At 46.1% G+C, this 20,942-nt stretch overlaps 1 protein-coding gene across 2 annotated transcripts in view; it reads right to left on the bottom strand.

Annotated features, from left to right (window-relative positions):
• The window catches only part of NPTN (neuroplastin), a 225,312-nt gene that overhangs the window by 164,860 nt on the left and 39,510 nt on the right, over positions 1-20,942 (bottom strand). For both annotated transcript variants that reach the window (XM_063926468.1, XM_063926467.1), the window contains exon 2: positions 18,378-18,725. In XM_063926468.1, coding sequence (XP_063782538.1) covers positions 18,378-18,725 — 348 coding nt within the window. The remainder of the gene's footprint in view (positions 1-18,377; positions 18,726-20,942) is intronic.

Below are 20,942 nucleotides of genomic sequence, written 5' to 3'. Positions count from 1 at the left end.
AAACATTTGTCAAATGCACAGAACTAGTCTGAAGTATGAGACAATTTGGTACTTGTCAATTTCACAAGCACCACTTGAAACAGACTCCACCCATCTGTTATTACAGACAGGACTTTATCATGAGCAATTCTGAGTGTATCAAATGCAGAACTCAATCCACAAAACTGACCTCAGGTTCTACATGACCATGAGTAAAACACCTTTTATAGTATTTTTTTTTTTATTGTAGTAGAATACAATATTTATGTTGAACCATCTGCGGTGCTCTCTATTATGTATTACTCATGGGGAAAGGTTCAATTATTTGGTGGGCGCCCACCGGGGCTATTCAATTGTTGCCCCGTATGTGCGCCCATTAGTACAGGGTGTAGGGGCGTAAAGTGGCTAAACCCTTTAAAAACTCAGGTATGGGTGCTCAGAGGCTGCAAGATGAAAAGTGTCTCCCCGGCTGCATGTGTAGTGGCGGCCGGGGAGACAAAACAATTGAATCAGCCTCATGGTCTACTAGAACCCGTAAAACAGCTCAACCCGTGAAAACTACTGTGCACGCTGCGATGGGTGCCCAACACTCTGACTGAAAGATTTCTGTTAAAGCTATCTCAGGAGTGTGTATACAGAAATAATGAGTGTCCATTGAGTCTATGTAAACTGTACTACTATTTCAAAACACCTTTACATAAACCAAATTTAAACGACCATTATTTACATTAATTCAAAAGGAAACAGTTAGCTAAAGAAATATTCTTTGTATACTAGAAACTAGTAGTGCTCCATGCAACATTACAGCTCCTGCATGTAGATGCTTCGTGGGTGGGTGCGTGGGGGCATTTCTTTTCGCAGCCTCTGGAGGTGCAAGAATGCAAGAAGAAATGTGCGCTAAGTTTGGATGCCCACAGTAGGACTTTAGACGGGGTTAGCCATTTTACGTGGCTATACCCTGTCTTACTTGGGAGCAACATGGGCTATACATGGGCGCCCAACACAATTTAATTGTGACTGGGTGTATAAAATCCCCTTTAGACAGGAAAAACAGATACCCAAAAACAATTGAATCGTTTCCATATGTCATCATGAACTTTGACAAATGGTCCCTGGAAGCCTAGCTGTGTATTACCTTGCTCCGACGGCACCGTCTGTACCAACGTCTTAGTCCAGATCCCGGGAGAGTCAGTTCTGGCAGCGGTGCCCCAGTAGCACTCTGGTGACTATTTTCCCATCTATAATCCTAATGCCTACCCCTCCCCCTAGTTCCTAATCCCAAGCCCCCCGGCAGCCTAACCCTGCCTGGCACCTAGCCTTAACAGTCTGTATCCTCAGGCAGTTGACATTTCATATAGCAACCGTTCAGATATAGACCTTGTGAACATTCTGATGTGGACATGATGCCTGTCAATAATAAGATTTTACTTACCGGTAAATCTATTTCTCGTAGTCCGTAGTGGATGCTGGGGACTCCGTAAGGACTATGGGGAATAGACGGGCTCCGCAGGAGACATGAGCACTTTAAGAAAGAATTTAGATTCTGGTGTGCTCTGGCTCCTCCCTCTATGTCCCTCCTCCAGACCTCAGTTAGAGAAACTGTGCCCGGAAGAGCTGACAGTACAAGGAAAGGATTTTTGGTAATCCAGGGCAAGATACATACCAGCCACACGAATCACACCGTATAACTTGTGATAAACTTACCCAGTCAACAGTATGAACAACAACAGAGCATCAGATCAACCCTGATGGAACTATAACATAACCCTTATTGCAGCAATAACTATATACACGTATTGCAGAAGAAGTCCGCACTTGGGACGGGCGCCCAGCATCCACTACGGTCTACGAGAAATAGATTTACAGGTAAGTAAAATCTTATTTTCTCTAACGTTCTAGTGGATGCTGGGGACTTATACCAAAGCTCCCAAACGGGCGGGAGAGTGCGGATGACTCTGCAGCACCGATTGAGCAAACACAAGGTCCTCCTCAGCCAGGGTATCAAACTTATAGAACTTTGCAAAAGTGTTTGAACCTGACCAAGTAACCTCTCGGCACAGCTGTAATGCCGAGACCCCTCGGGCAGCCGCCCAAGAAGAGCCCACCTTCCTAGTGGAATGGGCCTTAACTGATTTTGTCAGCGGCAATCTAGCCGCAGAATGAGCCTGCTGAATCATGTTACAGATCCAGCGAGCAATAGTTTGCTTTGAAGCAGGTGCACCAAGCTTGTTAGAAGCATACAGGATAAACAAAGATTCTGTTTTCCTGACCCTAGCCGTTCTGGCTACATAAACCTTCAAAGCCCTGACCACATCAAGCAACTCGGAAACCGCCAAGTTAGTAGTAGCCACAGGCACCACAATAGGTTGTTTTATATGAAAAGATGAAACCACTTTCGGCAGGAATTGTGGACGGGTCCTCAATCCTGCTCTATCCGCATGGAAAAACAGACAAAGCCGCCAATTCTGACACACGCCTAGCCGAAGCCAAGGCTAGTAGCATGACCACCTTCCACGTGAGATATTTCAATTCCACCGTTTTGAGTGGTTCAAACCAGTGGGATGTCAGGAAACTCAACACCACGTTAAGATCCCAAGGTGCCACTGGAGGCACAAAAGAGGGCTGAATATGCAGCACTCCCTTTACAAATGTCTGAACTTCAGGTAGAGAAGCCAGCTCTTTTTGAAAGAAAATGGATAGGGCCGAAATCTGGACCTTAATGGAACCCAATTTTAGGCCCCAAGTCACTCCTGACTGTAGGAAGTGAAGGAAACGGCCCAGCTGGAATTCTTCCGTAGGGGCATTCCTGGCCTCAATCCAAGCAACATATTTTCTCCATATACGGTGATAATGTTGAGCTGTCACGTCCTTCCTAGCCATTATCAGCGTAGGAATAACCTCATCCGGAATGCCTTTCTCTGCTAGGATCCGGCGTTCAACCGCCATGCCGTCAAACGCAGCCGCGGTAAGTCTTGGAACAGACAGGGCCCCTGTTGCAACAAGTCCTGTCTTAGAGGAAAAGGCCACGGGTCCTCTGTGAGCATATCTTGCAGATCTGGATACCAAGTCCTTCTTGGCCAATCCGGAACAATGAGTATTGTTCTCACTCCTCTTTTTCTTATGATTCTCAGCACCTTGGGTATGAGAGGAAGAGGAGGAAATACATAGACCGACTGGAACACCCACGGTGTCACCAGTGCGTCCACAGCTATCGCCTGAGGGTCTCTTGACCTGGCGCAATACCTCTGTAGCTTTTTGTCGAGGCGGGATGCCATCATGTCCACCTGTGGCAGTTCCCACCGACTTGCAATCTGCGTGAAGACTTCTTGATGAAGTCCCCACTCTCCCGGGTGGAGTCGTGCCTGCTGAGGAAGTCTGCTTCCCAGTTGTCCACTCCCGGGATGAACACTGCTGACAGTGCGCTTACGTGATTCTCCGCCCAGCGAAGAATTCTGGTGGCTTCCGCCGTTGCCACCCTGCTCCTTGTGCCGCCTTGTCGGTTTACATGAGCCACAGCGGTGATGTTGTCTGACTGAATCAGAACCGGTTGGTCGCGAAGCAGGATCTCCGCTTGACGTAGGGCGTTGCATATGGCCCTTAGTTCCAGGATGTTGATGTGAAGGCAAGTCTCCTGACTTGACCACAGACCTTGGAAATTTCTTCCCTGTGTGACTGCTCCCCACCCTCGGAGGCTTGAATCCGTGGTCACCAAAACCCAGTCCTGAATGCCGAATCTGCGGCCCTCGAGAAGGTGAGCACTCTGCAGCCACCACAGGAGAGACACCCTGGCCCTGGGGGATAGGGTGATTAACCGATGCATCTGAAGATGTGATCCGGACCATTTGTCCAGTAAGTCCCATTGAAAGGTCCTCGAATGGAACCTGCCGAAGGGAATGGCCTCGTATGATGCCACCATCTTTCCCAGGACTCGAGTGCAGTGATGCACTGACACCTGTTTTGGTTTTAATAGGTTTCTGACCAGTGTCATGAGTTCCTGAGCTTTCTCTATCGGGAGATAAACCCTTTTCTGGTCTGTGTCCAGAATCATGCCCAGGAAAGGCAGACGAGTCGTAGGAATCATCTGCGACTTTGGAATATTTAGAATCCAGCCGTGTTGCCTTAACACTTCCAGAAAACGTGCTACGCTGATCAGCAACTGCTCTCTTGACCTCGCTTTTATGAGGAGATCGTCCAAGTATGGGATAATTGTGACCCCTTGCTTCCGCAGGAGTACCATCATTTCCGCCATTACCTTGGTAAATATTCTCGGAGCCGTGGACAGACCAAACGGCAACGTCTGAAATTGGTAATGACAATCCTGTACCACAAATCTGAGGTACGCCTGATGAGGTGGATAAATGGGGACATGAAGGTATGCATCCTTTATGTCCAGAGACACCATAAAATCCCCCCCTTCCAGGCTTGCGATGACCGCTCTCAGCGATTCCATCTTGAACCGGAACCTTTTCAGGTACATGTTCAGGGATTTTAAATTCAATATGGGTCTGACCGAACTGTCCGATTTCGGTACTACAGACATGGTCGAATAATAACCCCTTCCTTGTTGAAGGAGGGGAACCATGACCACCACCTGTTGAAGATACAATTTGTGAATTGCAGTTAACACTATTTCCCTCTCGAGGGGGGAAGCTGGCAGGGCCGATTTGAGGTATCGGTGAGGGGGCATCTCTTCGAATTCCAGCTTGCATCCCTGAGACACAATATCTATTGCCCAGGGATCCAACTGGGAGTGAACCCACTTGTGGCTGAAATTTCGGAGACGCGCCCCCACCGGGCCTAGCTCCGCCTGTGGAGCCCCAGCGTCATGCGGTGGATTTTGTGGAAGCCGGGGAGGACTTCTGTTCCTGGGAACTAGCTGTGTTGTGCAGCTTCTTTCCTCTGCCCCTGGCAAGAAAGGACGCACGTCGGACTTTCTTGCTTTTCCGTGATCAAAAGGACTGCATTTGGTAATACGGTGCTTTCTTAGGCTGTGAGGAAACATATGGTAAAAAAAATTGACTTTCCAGCAGTAGCTGTGGAGACCAGGTCCGAGAGACCCTCCCCAAACAATTCCTCACCCTTGTAAGGTAGAACCTCCATGTGCCTTTTTGAGTCGGCATCACCTGTCCATTGCCGAGTCCACAGGACCCTTCTGGCAGAAATCGACATAGCATTTATTCTAGAACCCAGTAGACTAATGTCTCTTTGAGCATCTCTCATATATAGGACAGCGTCTTTTATATGCCCCAGGGTCAATAATATAGTATCCTTGTATAAATGGACTTCAGGGTACCCCCTCCTGCTTTCTATCCGCAGCATCTTTGAGGATAGCCGTATCCTGTGACGGCAGGGCTACCTTCTCGGATAAGCGTGTTAAAGCTTTGTCCACCCTAGGGGAGGATTTCCAGCGTAACCTGTCCGTTGGCGGGAAAGGATACGCCATAAGAATACGTTTGGAAATCTGCAGTTTTTTATCTGGAGATTCACAAGCCTTTTCACATAACTCATTTAGCTCGTGTGAAGGGGGAAAGGTCACCACCTGCCTCTATTCCCCATACATATGAACCCTCGTCAGGGACTGGGGTTTCCTCTGTGATGTGCAACACATCCTTAATTGCTATAATCATATAACGGATGGATTTAGCCAATTTTGGCTGTAACTTTGCATCATCGTAATCGACACTGGAATCAGAATCCATGTCTGTATCTGTGTCAACAATTTGGGATAGTGGGCGCTTCTGAGACCCTTACGGCCTCTGCGACATAGGATCAGGCACGGGCTGAGACCCTGACTGTCCTGAGGCTTCAGCTTTTTCCAACCTTTTATGCAAGGAATTAACATTATCATTTAAAACCTTCCACATATCCATCCAATCAGGTGTCGGCGCCGTCGGCGGAGACACCACATTCATTTGCTCCCGCTCTGCTTCCACATAGCCTTCCTCGTCAAACATTTCGACACAAGCGTACCGACACACCACACACACAGGGAATGCCCTTTTTGAAGACAGTTCCCCCACAAGGCCCTTTGGAGAGACAGAGAGAAAGAGTATGCCAACACACACCCCAGCGCTATAAACCCAGGAATAACACAGTAACTTAATGTCAACCCAGTAGCTGCTGTTATATTGATTTTTCCGCCTGATTATGTGCCCCCCCTCTCTTTTTACCCTCTTCTACCGTGTATCTGCAGGGGAGAGCCTGGGGAGCTTCCTCTCAGCGGAGCTGTGGAGAAAAAATGGCGCTGGTGAGTGCTGAGGAAGAAGCCCCGCCCCCTCGACGGCGGGCTTCTGTTCCGCTTAAATATGAATTTTCTTGGCGGGGGCTCATACATATATACAGTGCCCAACTGTATATGTGTTCACTTTTGCCAAAAAGAGGTCCAAATGCTGCCCAGGGCGCCCCCCCCTGCGCCCTGCACCCTTACAGTGACCGGAGTATGTGAGGTGTGTGGGAGCAATGGCGCACAGCTGCAGTGCTGTGCGTTACCTCAGTGAAGACCGGAGTCTTCTGCCGCCGATTTTGAAGTCTTCTTGCTTCTCATACTCACCCGGCTTCTGTCTTCTGGCTCTGCGAGGGGGACGGCGGCGCGGCTCTGGGATCGGACGACGAGGGTGAGATCCTGTGTACGATCCCTCTGGAGCTAATGGTGTCCAGTAGCCTAAGAAGCAGGACCTAGCTTCAGAGAGTAGGGCTGCTTCTCTCCCCTCTGTCCCACGATGCAGGGAGTCTGTTGCCAGCAGAGCTCCCTGAAAATAAAAAAAATACTTTTACAGCAAGCTCAGGAGAGCTCACTGAAAAGCACCCAGCTCGTCCAGGCACAGATTCAAACTGAGGTCTGGAGGAGAGACATAGAGGGAGGAGCCAGAGCACACCAGAATCTAAATTCTTTCTTAAAGTGGCCATGTCTCCTGCGGAGCCCGTCTATTCCCCATGGTCCTTACGGAGTCCCCAGCATCCACTAGGACGTTAGAGAAATATTAAACAATATAGTCATTGTGGTGTCAGCATTAGGAATGTCGACATGGTTACTGTCGACCTTCTGCCCGGATACCCAGACAAGTATTGTCTGTGATAGGAATTAAAGATAATTCATCAGTGCAGAACAAAATGTTGAATACAGCTGTCAGAAGCTAGTATACAAGCATCACTGGGCCCTGATTCAGAGTTGGGGGTAAAGATAAAAAGTTTCCAACCTTTAGGGTCTCCTGCATGGGAGAAGCCCAGAGAGGAGACCCTGCTTGCACCGTCGGGGGTCAGTCTGTCATGACATGAATTCTTGCCATTAAGCCCTGCCCCCCTCTTCACGGACCCCAAATCCACCCCATAAAATCTCATCCTGCCCACTTCACTAGGAAGCAGGCAGGATGTGGAAGATCTTGCCACTCTTCCATGCCTGCGGGGGGCAGACAAAAATCTTAAGTCTCCCGCAACTTGTGGTAGAGTAGGCAAATCTCCTAACTTGTGGGAGGTATTTAAAAAAAAAAAAAGAGCTAGTAACTATGCCCCATGGTAAAACCATGTTGCAATGTGTAGCAAGATTTAGATTTGAAAAGGGTGCGTCCAATAGCAAATCTAAACTGCAGTGTAAATACAGCATAAAGTGGTCCAGCATTTGTTGGTACAAAAGCAGAAAGCATTTGCCCTGCATGCTAAAATAATAACTGTGTGTGCACTACCATTGCACTGCAGCATGAGACGTCCAGGTGCAGATACTTGCTCGTTTTTGCTTTACTCCCACCTCAGAATCCAGATCAATTGTGTACTTTCGTTTTGCCTTATATTCCAATGTCATTACACAAACTGCAATGGAATACACTAATGGGCCCTACACATTACCAGACTGGTCGCCGAGCTGCCCAACAGCCAATACGGCCGACCCGATGGCGGAGGGTGACGTTTCTTTACTCCTCCCGTCACCTGGCCCCATATAGCCCTGCATGCTAATACGTATGGACAATATTGTCCAAAGTAGCTTGCAGGTGTGAACGAGCCGGCACCAACGATTAACGAGCGCAGGGCCGCGCATGGTTCATCGTTGGTGCATATACACTGAAAGATATGAACGAGGTCGTTCATATCTTTCAGTGGTATCGGTAAATGTGTAGGTCCTATTACACTAAACATCCACCTCCATTTTTCAAGAAGACAGATTATTCTATACAGAAAAACACTCATTGAAATGCTTCAAGCTAACACTTATGCCTTTCATTTAATGAGTGTCTTACAGCAGCCGGTTTTACTGCACCCATTTTAAACAAAACTACAGCAGCTCTGGTCTCAAATATTCTAGTATATGAGGAATACAGAAATGGAAGGGGGTGGGCTTTAGCTACAATGTGGCATTTGACTTTTTACTATAGCATGGTTATAGCATGCATCTCCTATTATACCAATAACAATTTATGCAGTGCAAGGGAGTTGGTCATGGGGCCAATTCTATTGTTTTACGCCGCGGCTATCACTAGGGAGCAAAAAAAAATGGAGCAATTCAATTGTTGCTCCATTTAAACAGCACGGGAGTTTGGACGCTTAAAGCAGGACTTTAAATGGTATTAGCCATTTTTACGTTATCTAAACCCTGTCTGTGAGCGCGACATGTGCAATATGCATGGACAGCTAAACACAATTGAATCCTGACAATTGTTTGGGTGTCTATACTTTTACCATTTAGATGGGAAAAATAGACGCCAAAACGAAATGAATCGGCCCCGTGATGTCTGTCCGAATTTCTCATAGTGTGTTACAAACCGCGGCTCGCAGGGTTCGGTCGTCGCTAGGTGACCGGGATGCTCCCAAACTTCCGCTCCCGGGCCAGGCAGTGGGGAAGCCGGAAGTTTACTCAGAGAAGGTTCAGGAGGCTGGTGGACGTGCAGCAGCAAAGCTGCAGTGAGTTGTTAATTAGGGGAGGTTGACTGTGCTTTGATTCTCATTGGTTCTCGTCTCCCTTATATGTGTTGTCTGTCTCTCACTCCCTGCTGGTCATAGTTTCCTGGCTGCAGCAGGAGCCCTTGTCTCTTGGTACTAGTTCTAGCCTGTGGATACCTTGCCTGGTTCCTACTATAGTTCACTGCAGAGTTCCTGTTTCCAGCACCGTGTCAGGTGCATAATCTGTCACGTTCATCTGTCTTTTGCAATGTTGTACCTATGCTTGGTTCCTGTGTGGCTACGTGTCTCCTCTGTGTTCAATACCTCCAGCATTTCTTCCGTACCCCTGCTAACTGTAGCTCTACCTGTAGGTTCAGAGTTCTCAATGTTTTAAGTGCTCCCTTCCTTCCTAAACACTCCAACCCTTATTTCACCAGCCTCGTCTCTGTCTGGGACTGTCCCGCCTTTAGATCTTTAGCTCTTTCGATTTCTCCCTGGCACAATAGTGTTGTTCTCTATCTCTTATCGTTATCTTTATCTTTGTGCTACTCCTCTCCTCTTTAGAGTCCTCCTTCCTACCGGCATTGATTGAGGTCACTCAGGGTTAAACTCATACTACCACCAGTGGCGCAAGTCCTGGTGGTATCCCAGTACCGGTAGGCACATCACACCTTAAGGGAAAAGCGGCTATTGCAGGATAGAAGACCTGCTGGCGAGTTCTACAAGTCTTAACCTGGGGTGTAGAGAAGTCACTGCCCAGAAGTTCTCTGAAGTCTTCTCGGCAAGAAGATGCCTCAGTCGTAACATTCAGTAAATAAGTTGTGGGCTGGTCTGGATAACTGGTTCTCTTCAAAAGCCAATCCAAACCTTGCATTGTCAAGCAAGGAAACTAAGCAGATACAAGCAATGCAGTTTATAATAAAATAAAATAAAAAAAGTGTATACATACATACATAGATATATATATATATATATATATATATATAGATATATAGATATATAGATATATCTATATATCTATATCTTATAAATGGATAACACGTTTATATGTTAACGGCTGCTCAAATGCAAACTCTATAATACAGACGTGAATCAGGAAGACTAAAGCTGGGTACACACTAGATGATTTTTTAAACGATTTGGCTGATTTAGACATATCACAATGACAAACCGTCCAGTGTGTATGCATTATTTGCATGGTCACTGACAGAATACTCATGGATGTGGCCACTGACAATATATATATATAAAACTGCACAGTGTGTACACACTATGGGGTTGATTCAATTTAGTACGAATTGAACCGCTCTGGGAAGGGACCCTGCAATTTAAGTCGGAGAATGCTGATTTTCACGACTAAACACCATGTTTCTGAGTGAGAACTGGTATTCTCAGACATAACAGTGCACTGAATTGAATAGCTCTAGGAGCTCCTTCCCGGCACTATTCATTTCGCGTTAAATGGAATCAAGCTTTATATTGGTTTTTTCCCGGGAGATCAAGGGAACTCATTGAGAACATTACATCGTGTGCTGGTCATCTAATGTGTACCCAGCTTTAAAGCTGTGTTTTACCAGGCAAATGGCAGTGTCGCCATGACCTTCACTTTAAAAGTAGCTACGGTACCTTTATGTTTCTCATTCATTAAATTCATTAATGCAAGTTAGAAGTTATAGAAAGTAGTATATATTTCGCCAAAGGTAATAGGATTTTAATACCTACCGGTAAATCCTTTACTCCTAGTTCGTAGAGAATGCTGGGGACTTCAAAAGGACCATAGGGTATAGACGGGATCCGCAGGAAACATGGGCACACTAAGACTTTGAATGCGTGTGAACTGGCTCCTCCCTCTATGCCCCTCCTCCAGACCTCAGTTATAGGAACTGTGCCCAGGGAGACGGACATTTCGAGGAAAAGGATTTTTGTTAACCAAGGGTGAGATACACACCAGCTCACACCACAACACACCGTACAACATGGCTTTTAAGCAATACCAGTTAACAGCATGAACTAAAAACAGCAACAAGCTGAACATAACAGATACACAACCTTCGTGTAACGGAAAAATAACTATCAAAACTACTGCAAAAAAAGTCCGCACAGGGACGGGCGCCCAGCATCCTCTACGGACTAGGAGAAAAGGATTTACCGGTAGATATTAAAATCCTATTTTCTCTTATGTCCTAGAGGATGCTGGGGACTCCAAAAGGACCATGGGGTCTATACCAAAGCTCCAGACCGGGCGGGAGAGTGCAGACGACTCTGCAGCACCGATTGAGCAAACATGAGGTCCTCATCAGCCAGGGTATCAAACTTGTAGAACTTAGCAAAAGTGTTTGAACCCGACCATGTAGCTGCTCGGCAAAGTTGAAGCGCCGAGACTCCTCGGGCAGCCGCCCAAGATGAGCCCACCTTCCTGGTAGAATGGGCTTTCAGACTTCGGCAACGGCAATCCAGCCGTAGAATGAGCATGCCGAATTGTATTACAGATACAGCTGGCAATAGTCTGCTTGGAAGCAGGAGCACCAATTTTATTGGGAGCATATAGGACAAACAGAGCCTCTGATTTCCTAATTTGAGCCGTTCTGGCGACATAAATTTTCAAAGCTCTGACTACATCGAGAGATTTTGAAACCGCCATGACATCCGTAGCCACAGGCACCACAATAGGTTGGTTTATGTGAAACGAAGAAACCACCTTCGGCAGAAATTGTTGACGAGTTCTCAATTCTGCTCTATCCACATGGAAAATCAAATAGGGGCTCTTGTGAGACAAAGCTGCCAATTCAGACACCGGTCTTGTGGACGCCAAGGCCAAAAGTATGACCACATTCCAAGTGAGAAATTTCAACTCAACCTTTCGCAAAGGTTCAAACCAGTGAGACATAAGAAATTGCAGCACCACGTCAAGATCCCATGGTGGCACAAACGGAGGATGGATGTGCAGTACTCCCTTCACGAAAGTCTGAACCTCTGGAAGGGCGGCCAATTCTTTCTGAAAGAAAATAGACAAAGCCGAAATCTGCACTTTAATGGAACCTAATTTCAGGCCTGCATCCACACCTGCCTGCAAAAAATGGAGGAAACGACCCAGCTGAAACTCCTCCGTAGGAGCCTTCTTGGCTTCACACCAAGACACATACTTACTCCAAATACGGTGATAATGCTTCGCTGTGACCTCCTTTCTAGCCTTAAGCAGAGTGGGGATGACTTCCCCAGGAATACCCTTTCGAGCAAAGATTTGGCGTTCAACCTCCACGCCATCAAACGCAACCACGGTAAGTCCTGGAAGACGCACGGCCCCTGCCGTAACAGATCCTCTCTGAGAGAAGAGGCCAGGGATCTTCTATGAGTAATTCCTGAAGATCCGGATACCAGGCCCTCCGTGGCCAATCTGGAACAATGAGTACCGCCTGAACCCTTGTTGTTCTTATGATCCTTATCACTTTTGGAATGAGTGGAAGTGGAGGGAACACATATACTGACTGAAACACCCACGGAGTTACCAGGGCGTCCACTGCACTGGCTTGAGGGTCCCTTGACCTGGAACAATATCTCTGAAGCTTCTTGTTGAGGCGAGACGCCATCATGTCTATTTGAGGAATTCCCCAACGACTTGTCACTTCTGCAAAAACCTCTTGATGAAGACCCCACTCTCCTGGATGGAGATCGTGTCTGCTGAGGAAATCTGCTTCCCAGTTGTCCACGCCCGGAAGGAAGACCGCTGACAGAGCGCTTACAAGTTTTCCTGCCCAGCGGAGAACTTTTGTGGCCTCCGCCATCGCCGCTCTTTGTTCCGCCCTGGCGGTTTATGTACGCCACCGCTGTTACGTTGTCCGACTGAATCAGGACAGGTAGACCTCGAAGAAAGTGTTCCGCTTGCAGAAGGCCGTTGTAGATGGCTCTTAATTCCAGAACGTTTATGTGCAGACAAGCTTCTTGGCTTGACCATTTTCCCTGGAAATTTTTTCCCTGTGGGACTGCTCCCCAGCCTCGGAGACTTGCATCCGTGGTCACCAGAACCCAATCCTGGATCCCGAACCTGCGTCCCTCTAGGAGGTGAGAACTTTGAAGCCACCACAGGAGAGATATAAGATAGGCTTATTTTCCGGTGCATGAGCAGGTAAGACCCGGACCACTTGTCCAACAGGTCCCACTGAAATACCCAGGCATGAAACCTGCCAAACGGAATGGCTTTGTAAGCTGCTACCATCTTCCCCAGCACCCGAGTGCATTGATGAATCGACACTCTTGCTGGTTTCAGAATCTCCTCGACCATGGTCTGGATTTCCAGAGCTTTTTCCGCTGGGAGAAACACTCTGCAGTTCCGTGTCCAGGCTCATGCCCAAGAAAGACAGCAGAGTTGTCGGAATCAACTGTGACTTTGGCAAATTTAGAATCCAACCATTTTGTTGCAGAACTGTCAGGGAGAGTGACACGTTTCTTAGCAACTGCTCCTTTGATCTTGCCTTTATCAGGAGACCATCCAAGTACGAGATAATTGAGACACCCTGCTTGCGTAGGAGTACCATAATTTCCGCCATTACTTTGGTGAAGACCCTCGGGGCCATGGAAAGACCAAACGGCAACGTCTGAAATGGGTAATGACAATCCTGAACCGCAAACCTCAGGAAAGCTTGATGTGGAGGATATATTGGGACATGTAAGTAGGCATCTTTTATGGCGACTGACGCCATAAAATCCCCCCCTTCCAGACTGGAGATCACTGCTCGAAGAGATTCCATCTTGAACTTGAAACTTTTCAAATATAGATTGAGGGATTTTAGGTTCAGGATCGGTCTGACCGAGCCATCCGGCTTTGGTATAACAAATAGGCTCGAATAAAACCCTTCTCCCCGTTGAGACGGGGGTACCGTGACAATGACACGCTGTTGACACAGCTTTTGTATCGCAGCACGCACAACTTACCTTTCTGGGATAGAAACTGGCAAGGCTGATTTGAAAAATCGGTGGGGAGGCACGTCTTGAAACTCCAGTTTGTACCCTTGGGACACTATGTCTAACACCCAAGGATCCAGGCCCGAGTGAAACCAGACCTGACTGAAGAGTCGGAGACGCGCCCCCACCGGTACGGACTCCCGTAGAGGAGCCCCAGCGTCATGCGGTGGACTTGGCAGAAGCCGGGGAGGACTTCTGCTCCTGGGAGCCTGGCACAGCAGGCAACCTTTTTCCCCTTCCTCTACCTTTAGAGGCAAGGAAGGACGACCCTCTTCCTTTTTTGTATTTATTAGTCCGAAAGGACTGCATCTGATAATGCGGCGTTTTTTCTGTTGTGCAGGAACATAAGGAAGAAAAGATGACTTACCCGCTGTAGCTGTAGACACCAGATCAGCGAGACTGTCACCAAACAAGACACTACCTTTATATGGGAGAGCTTCCATAGCTTTCTGAGAGCCGGCATCAGCATTCCATTGATGAATCCACAGCACTCTCCTGGCCGAGACTGCCATGGCATTGGCCCTTGATCCCAAGAGGCCAATATCCCTCGCCGCATCCTTTAGGTAAGCTGCAGCATCCCTGATATAACTGAGAGTCAAAAGAATGATATCCCTATCCAGGGTATCCATGTCAGATACCAAATTATCTGCCCATTTACCAATAGCACTACTCACCCATGCAGACGCCACGGCAGGCCTGAGCAGCGCACCCGTAGTGACAAATGGATTTTAAGGTCATTTCCTGCTTACGATCCGCAGGGTCCTTTAGGCCAGCAGTGTCAGGAGACGGAAGCGCCACCTTCTTGGACAGTCGTGATAGAGCCTTGTCCACATTGGGAGATGACTCCCACTTTTCCCTGTCGTCAGAGGGGAAAGGATATGCCATTAGAATTCTCTTGGGAATCTGCCACCTTTTGTCAGGAGATTCCCAAGCTTTTTCACAAAGTGTTCAGCTCATGAGAGGGGGGAAACGTCACCTCAGGCTTTTTTCCCTTATACAAACAAACCCTTGTATCAGGAACAGTAGGTATCTCTGAAATATGTAAAAAGTCTTTAATTGCCACAATCATATACTGAATACTCTTAACCAGTTTCGGCTTTAAACTGGCCTCACTATAGTCGACACTGGAATCAGAGTCCGTGTCGGTATCAGTATCCGCCATCTGTGTAAATGAAAGCTTTTGTGACCCTGAGGGGGTCTGGACCTGAGACAAGACGTCCTCCATGGATTTTCTCCACGTTTGTGTCTGAGAATCAGATTTATCCAGCCTTTTAGTCAATAATGCCCCACTTGCATTGAATGTACTCATCATATCCACCCAATCAGCAGTCGGCGGTGCCGACAGTCACTCCCAGCGCCTTATCCGCCCCCACAGTAACCTCCTCCGGGGAGGAGCACTCAGCCTCAGACATGTCGACACAGACATACCGACACGCACCAACACACTGGCAATAGGGGACAGACCCACGGAAAGCCTGTTAGAGACACACAGAGGGAGTTTACCAGCTCACAAGCGCCTATCCCGGTACTGAGAGCAAATACACACTGCCTCAGACCTGTTTGCGCTGTTAGTATCAATTAATCGCACCAAATTACTGTGCCCCCCCGTTTTGCTCCCTGTTACTTGTGCAGGAGAGTGGAGTTCCCGGCCAGCGTCTCTGCATCCTGTGAAGAGAAAATGGCGCTGGTAAGCTGTGAGGGCTAAGCCACACACCCTCCCCGGCGCGCTGTAGTCACACTCAAATTTAAAATATTTATACTGGCGGGGTCTATATCTAGTGCCTAGGCACTTCTGACATATATACTTTGGTCAGATTTAGTGTCAAACTTCAGTAATAATGCTGCCCAGGGCGCCCCCCCGTGCCCTGCACCCTGCAAGTGCCGCCATAAGTGTGTGTGGGAGCATGGGGCGCAGCGCGACCGCTGCACGGTACCTCATTGCTGAAGTCTTCTGCCGTCACTGAAGTCTTCTGTTCTTCTTTATACTCACCCGGCTTCTTTCTTCTGGCTCTGTGAGGGGGTTGACGGCGCGGCTCCGGGAACAAGCAGCTAGGCGCACCAAGTGATCGAACCCTCTGGAGCTAATGGTGTCCAGTAGCCTAAGAAGCAGAGCCTTTGAACTCAGAAGAAGTAGGTCTGCTTCTCTCCCCTCACTCCCACGAAACAGGGAGCCTGTAGCCAGCAGGTCTCCCTGAAAATAATAAACCTAACAAAGTCTTTTCAGAGAGCTCCCCTAGTGTGTGTCCAGTCTCTCTGGGCACAGAATCTAACTGAGGTCTGGAGGAGGGGCATAGAGGGAGAAGCCAGTTCACACCCATTCAAAGTCTTATAGTGTGCCCATGTCTCCTGCGGATCCCATCTATACCCCATGGTCCTTTTGGAGTCCCCAGCATCCTCTAGGACAGGCCTGGCCAACCTGTGGCTCTCCAGCTGTTGTAAAACTACAAGTCCCATCATGCCTTGCCACAGTTTTGCTATTAGGGAATGCTAAAACTGTTGCAGGGCATGCTGGGATGTGTAGTTTCACTACATCTGGAGAGCCACAGGTTGGCCAGGCCTGCTCTAGGACGTAAGAAATGTGGGTGTAAACCCATGATGCTGTATGTGATCATGTATAAAAAGGTGTAGTTAGCATTCATAATCTAACATACTGTACATACTAAAGGGGGGTACACACGGAGAGATCCGTGCTTAAAATCTAAGCAATCTTGCTAGATTGCTTAGATGTTAAGCACGGATCTGCCGTGTGTATGCCCTCCAGCGATAGCGATGCGCGGCCCCGCGCATCGCTATCGCCGATGCTAGATTGAGCTGCATGCAGGCTCAATCTAGCGGGTCGCTCACTTCACCGTTGTGTGAAGTGAGCGGCGCCCCGTCGGCTTTCCCCCTCGCTCAGCACATCGCGCTGTGCTGAGCGGGGTGAGAGATGTGTGCTGAGCAGTCTGTGTTAAGATCGCTCAGCACACATCTCTCCCGTGAGTACCCCCCTTAAGCCATTGTGCATTATGGGCACAACCACCATACTCATCTGGATGCATAGTATGAAACTTAAATGTTTGCTTTTGAATCTATGGGCAAACATTCTTTCATACTGTGCCTGCTAGTGTAATCCTCAGCAAACAACCTTTGTTCAAAGAAAAGAAAAACAGATAAGGAAAATTCTATTATAGATAATGATTGTGTTGGTATGTATATGTGTAACTTAGTAGTCTTCCAAAATTAGAGACATTACAAAACAGAGAAAGCTGCCTTAACAAGGGAATCCTGAAAGGTGTGTGTGTGTGTGTGTGTGTGTGTGTGTGTGTGTGTGTGTGTGTGTGTGTGTGTGTGTGTGTGTGTGTGTGTGTGTACACAAAGCATCTTGCGGAGAAGCTGCATTTTGTTGAACAAAATCAGGCACTAGCCTGAACCTTCAGTCTCACCACATAAGGAGTGCTGGTTTGCTGCAAGATGTAAACGTAGAACGAGCCACCAAAATACAGTACAAGCTGCTTAATATTCTAGCCACAACATTCCTGCAGCGTACTCCATTCAGAGGTAGCTTTCACCTTTCTGCAAGGCATGAGATGAGGGAATACAATCTGTCGCATTACAAAGAGGGGAGGGAATGGGGGAAGGTTAGCAGTGCCTTCAAACAGTTAACAGACAAACGTTTGTCCTGTAATAACAAGCAGCCAAAAAGTCCTCTCCAGCAAACCATAAAAACCATTGCAACAATGATGATATAAAAAAATAACCATGTTTCTAAAGAAAATGTATCAAATGAGTCTGCTTCAGTACACAGTACTATAAGTCACTATCTTCCAGCACAACAGCCCCAAAATATAAAAGCTTTAAAGAAATTTGTAATAAAACTATCTGTTCCAAAAGGCTGAAATCTTGCTGCAAGGTGCCAAAACATTAAAAATGTGTTAGACAGTGAAAATTACATTCAAACTACAAGAATAAACCAGAAGTACTGTCAAACAAATTCTCCAATAATTGGGCAAGAATGTTACAAGATTATAGATAAAAGATACAATCTTAACTTATAATAAAGACTGATCTAATACTGCCACAGCAGACACAATAGGAAATACAAAAAAGCAGTCTAAATACTATACAGATTCTTCTCACTCACAAAAATATAAGACACAGGGGAACGGATGTCCTTTTACTGGAATGAAAAAGAGCTGTATCGCAGGATAAAAGAAAAATTAGTTAGGACCAAAGGTGAGTCAGTTTAACAAAAAATAAAGACAATGCACACACAAAACGAAAAGTTAGAATGGAACCTGCAAAAAGACAAATATACACAAATTTTTGGGAGTTTGTGTGCCTCGGTATTAAGATTCCCCTCTTCTGCGATTCCTAGGATTAGAAAGACAAAAAAAAAAAGCAGAAATTGAAGGAAGCTTCTAAGGACTACGCATGGTGGAAGAACCGAAGGATCAAAAAGACGAGACAACAAGATGGTTTACCAAAAGGATCTCAGGTGGTGGGTTGGTGAGGGAAGTGGGGCACACACAGTTTCACTAGAGCTCATCTAGCTACTACAAATCCACTACGATACGGGAGGAGGGTGGACTCACTCTGCAGGACGCTTACGGTGGCCTGGGCTCGGATCCATGTTATGGCTGGGTTTTGTCGCAGTTCATTCCGTCGGGGGTCGTTGCTTGCCCGGCACTCATATGTGCCGGAATCCTCCAGGGTCAGACTAGTTATTCTCAGCACACTCACACAATTTGTGCCACAGGCTGTGTTAATGGTGACCCGGTGCTTCCTCGCACTGTCCCAAAGCTGTTTGAAAGACTCAACCCGGTTGACTTCAGCATACCACCATTGGATCTCCGGTGTGGGGATCCCAGCCACATCACAGTATAGTTCAAAGGCATCCCCTGTTAGTTTAGTTTCTGACATAGGCGACTTGACAAACCCAGCTATGGTTAGAGGGGTTAGCGGAGAGGCAGTGATAGGCCAGTGGGAAGAAAAGAACAAGGTGTAGAAAGAAAAAGAAAAGCAAATAAGAATGCAGATAACGGAAAAGATAAAATAGAAGAAAAGACAATTTTGCCTATGCTAGATTGCTTTTGAGCATGATTGGCAGTTAAAAAAAAAAATTTAAAAAAAGATACACAGGAAAAAAAAAAACTTCTATACCAGGCATACAGTCAGTCACAGTGCAGTTACTGTTTTCCGATAACACAAATCCCTGTCTAACAATCGTTTGCTAGAATTTTTTTTTTTTTAAATAAATCTTAAAATGATGTATCTACTCCATACTAAATTAAACGTTCAGGCTTTTATATCAAGACAATGACACAGTACATAGCTACATTTCAGAGTAATCCATTTAAAAGGCTGCTTCAGGATAGTGTCCTAAATGACCTTCAAAGCAGGTTTGGATAACCTTAAAAAGGTGAACAGCACAGCATCATCCTTTGTGCAAATAATGATTGTTTAAGCAAATGTAGTTTATGGTGCATTATCTGCTCCTAAAAAAATAAAAAAGGAACATCTAAGGTTGTTTATGTGTTCAGTAATACCACTGCATTAACTAATATACATGATAAACCTAAGATGACATCTCACTATGCATCTTAATAAAGGCTGATAAAAATAAAAAAAAATTGCATAAAGCTTGTATGCCATTATCAAGTAAAACAAAAAATAAAATATACTTTTGAATTAATTCTACAATAAATGTATATGTGGAATATTTTCAAAACACTGTACTTTTTATTGTTTAAAATATGTTCCACACATCAGTGTTGGTTCTATGCCCACAGTGCAGATAGCGCAAGTATCCTTTTATCTAAAAGGTTTTATAACAGATTAAAAAAAGAAAAGAAAAAAGGTAATGTGAGGCAAGAAACAAACATGTACTGTCACATTTAAACCATCAAATTGTCCACACCACCATTCTCCTTGTGCTGCTTTTGGATTATCAAAGCAACCAACACAAGTGTTTGATAGCAGCTAATGTACAGCAGCCGCCTCCATTATCTAACACTGACTTTCATAGCACTGACTTTCCAACAGAAGACCTCCCATTCCTGATCCTCCACCCTGCATTGCAGCATTCTCTGCAGCTGCCTACCACCTTCCCTACATTAGTTGCGCATACACACAACCTTACTGATGCCTTGATTGCTGAGCTGTAATCTGCTAATGAAGGGCTGGCACAAGAGAGAGTGATCACGCACAACACTTATTTAGCAGAGACCGGCCCCAGACACACACAAAAACAACAATTATATTAACACTGCACAACACAGACACAAGCGAACATTTTCAACGAGATTAATGTGCCAAGTGCAATTATGAAGAATGCCAATTAAAAAGCAGGTGTGCCCATCTTACACTGCTAATACAACCCAAATCTTTAACTATTGAAATGCCAGTTAAGCTCTTTTGGCAGAAGAAAAAAAAAAAAAAAGGGTCATGATTATAGTGCTTAGTAATTGTAACCTAGTAGCATGTACGGGGGGGGGGGCATGCATATTAATTATCTATCCACCAGCACAAACTACCCGTTTACTTCATATTACAATTATATTTTTAGAGTATTGCTGTGGGCTGCTATAGAGATGATTAACTTGTCAAAACTCCAGGTTGCCATAGCAACCATCCTGACTATAGCTCAAGGTGGCCCAGTTTTTATATTTGTTAATTTATCACATCAAAGCAAATATATATTTAGATGTTCAAGTGCACTAATGTTTACACATGCACTGTGTACTATGGTATTCATAAGATATTTGTACACACATTCACCTGCTAATTTGCCCCAAGTCTGCCTAATACAGGAGAATGAGAGGTGGGAATGTACTGTTTATGTTCTCCCGTACAACAAGTATCTGGTCAACAGAGACCAGGCATATTTGTGTGGGGGGTTTTTTTATTTATTTTTTTAAATTAAAAGGAAAAAAAAACTCCTACAAATAATGGGTTTTACCATACCGCAAAGGTTCTTTCCATGTGACGCTTCTCATTACTGTGTCAGAAAGAAAGTACAAAACCGTTCTCTAGCTCTGTATCCATTTCATCTCTGGGGCCTATTCAATTGTTTCTGTGCCCCCTGCTGATCGTCTTTAGCAATAGGCGCCTATCTGAGCTATTCAATTGGTGCGCCAATCAAACGCCCATTGCTAGTT

This window comes from Pseudophryne corroboree, chromosome 6, assembly GCF_028390025.1.
Source record: "Pseudophryne corroboree isolate aPseCor3 chromosome 6, aPseCor3.hap2, whole genome shotgun sequence".
NCBI lineage: Eukaryota > Metazoa > Chordata > Amphibia > Anura > Myobatrachidae > Pseudophryne > Pseudophryne corroboree.
This window is presented reverse-complemented; position numbering and strand designations above follow the sequence as displayed.